The sequence below is a fragment of the Gekko japonicus genome, unplaced genomic scaffold (genome assembly GCF_001447785.1).
Source record: "Gekko japonicus isolate JY-2015 unplaced genomic scaffold, Gekko_japonicus_V1.1 scaffold5112, whole genome shotgun sequence".
Taxonomy (NCBI): Eukaryota; Metazoa; Chordata; class Lepidosauria; order Squamata; family Gekkonidae; genus Gekko; species Gekko japonicus.
In genome coordinates, this window is record NW_015164793.1 from 20,613 (window position 1) to 22,838 (window position 2,226).

General features: G+C 55.8%; 1 protein-coding gene across 1 annotated transcript in view; it reads right to left on the bottom strand.

Moving 5' to 3' along the window:
• Window positions 1-2,226, bottom strand: part of LOC107109164 (carbonic anhydrase 9-like) — a 29,168-nt gene that overhangs the window by 11,330 nt on the left and 15,612 nt on the right. The window contains exons 5-7 of the mRNA XM_015409737.1: window positions 2,131-2,223; window positions 1,890-1,956; window positions 180-337 (exon numbers count right to left, since the gene is read on the bottom strand). Of these exons, the coding sequence (XP_015265223.1) occupies window positions 180-337; window positions 1,890-1,956; window positions 2,131-2,223 (318 nt within the window). The remainder of the gene's footprint in view (window positions 1-179; window positions 338-1,889; window positions 1,957-2,130; window positions 2,224-2,226) is intronic.

Below are 2,226 nucleotides of genomic sequence, written 5' to 3' on the forward strand. Positions count from 1 at the left end.
CGGGACTCCTCCCCACGGATTCAAAGCCACAACTATTTCAGGGGAGGGGCAGAATCCTTGTGGTCAGGGGAGGAGTCAGTTGCCAGGCGAGACAAAGGTAGCGTTCAGGGTACAGACTTCCAGAGAGACCCCACACACACCCCACCCCACCGTGCTGTCCCCAACCCGGATAGACAGACCTGCTCTTGGGACAGCAGAACCGTCTGGTTAAAGATCGTCCAGTTCACTGTCTGATAGCAAGGAGGGGTGGTCAGGGAACCGTTGTAGCGAAAATAGGAATTGAGGTTGTCAGGAAGCAGCTTGGCTATATCAAACCCCACTATCGAGGCTTCCTCTCCTGGGAAGGGAAAAAACAGCAACAAAACACTCTCACTGGGGTCACACACAGAGACGTTGAAAGACGTACACCAAAGTGGGACATCTTGAATGCTCGAGGAAGGGATGCAAGTAGCATGAGGTCTAAATATAGTGGGATTCAGGGGCATTCACGTGCTCCCAACTTTTAAAAAAAGGCAATTTGGAATGAACGAGCAGAAAGTTCAGTCGAAGGCAGTGGAGTGGGGAGAGGCGCTGGAATGCCTCTTTTGGCCTTCTGAAATCAGAACTGAAAGTCTCTCCCTGATGGACACCCAGGACTGGCATCAGGAGGACAGGTCTGACTCGAATCAGAACCCTGCCGAAGCCATATGTGGCTCAGTGGAGGACCCAGAAGCAACCAGGAATATGTGGCTTGTCCTGTGATGTTACTTCAGGGGGGGGGGGGTAAAGTATTTATTACCTGGGTGTTTTACTAGTAATCACAGAATCACAGAGTTGGAAAGGGCCGCCAGGGTCATCTATTCCAGGACCCTGTACAATGCAGGGGATTCACAAATACCTCCGCCCCGCACACGCACACACACACAACCCAGTGGTTCCTGCTCCATGTGTGTGGAGGTGTCTTGAGATGTCAATAACCTGAACCGTTTGCTCTGTAGGGTGCCTGGATGTTACTTGAGTATTCTCTATGCCTTCATCAGGTACAAGACATTACAAGGCCTCCCAAGGGACATCTGCGGTGTCGCAGAGGCTTCTGGGACACACTCCATTTCCTCCAGGAAGGAGAGTTGGGGCGGGGGGGGGGGGGACCACCAACACACACACACGGGCAGGCCAATTTCCCACTGCCTGGTGGGGGAGGTGGCCAGTTTGGTGTAGTGGTTAAGTGTGCGGACTCTAATCTGGGAGAACCGGGTTTGATTCCCCACTCCTCCACTTGCACCTGCTGATGTGACCTTGGGTCAGTCACAAGCTCTGGCACAGCTGTCCTTGAAAAAGAGCCGTTTGTGTCAGAGTTCTCTCAACCCCACCCACCTCACAGAGTGTCTGTTGTGGGGAGGGGAAGGGAAAGGAGTTTGTAAGCCGCTCTGAGACTCCAAGTGAATGGCGGGGTATAAATCCAATCTCTTCTTCTCTTCTTCAGAGGAGGGACCGCGGCACAGAAGAATGAGTGCTGAGTTCCCTCTGGGAGCTCATCTGCCCTCCCCCCCCCGCCAGGGGATGGGAGACAGGCCGGGAAGTCCCTGTCCAAGCCCAGGAGCCACAGGGGCGGCTCTTGTTGCCTGCTGGAGGAAGCAGAGTGGAAACTCTCCCTGGGTCCCTCCGGCACTGCCGGTCCCAGAGTGTGTGGGGGGGAGGGAGGGAGGGAGGGTTGGGGGGCAGGATGAGGAGGCAGTTGTGGGTCACCAGTCAGGGAGGCATGAGAAAGCTTCGTCCAGCCAGGGGGTGGGCAGGTGCCAAAGCCTCGAGCCAGCCTGGGGTGTGCCCCCTCCCCCCTCCCCGTCCCTTTGCACTGCAGGTGGCTCCTTGGCCAGCAAGCGAATCAAGGAAGTTCCCCCCCCTTTTTTTACCTTCCTCATGGACCTCGTCCAAATATTCAAGGATGTGTTGATAAGCCTTGTTTTCCTCTGACCCAGCCTGGAATAGCAATTGAAAGGACTCATGAGAACCGCTGTGTGTTGGTGTGGGTCGGTCCTGCAGCCTGGGGGCCAGTGGGCTTTTCCAAGCAGGAGCCAGGGGTCACCCCATGACCTCCAAGCAAGGTGCAAACCACACGGCATGGCCGCTCCTTCCCTGCCCCACCAGCGTCACCTGGAGAAATGCAGCCAGCACAGCCAAGCCTCCTGGCTCCCTCGCCGCCTCCCTGATGCTGCCAAAGTGGGAGTTGTAATGGACAATGTGAATCTG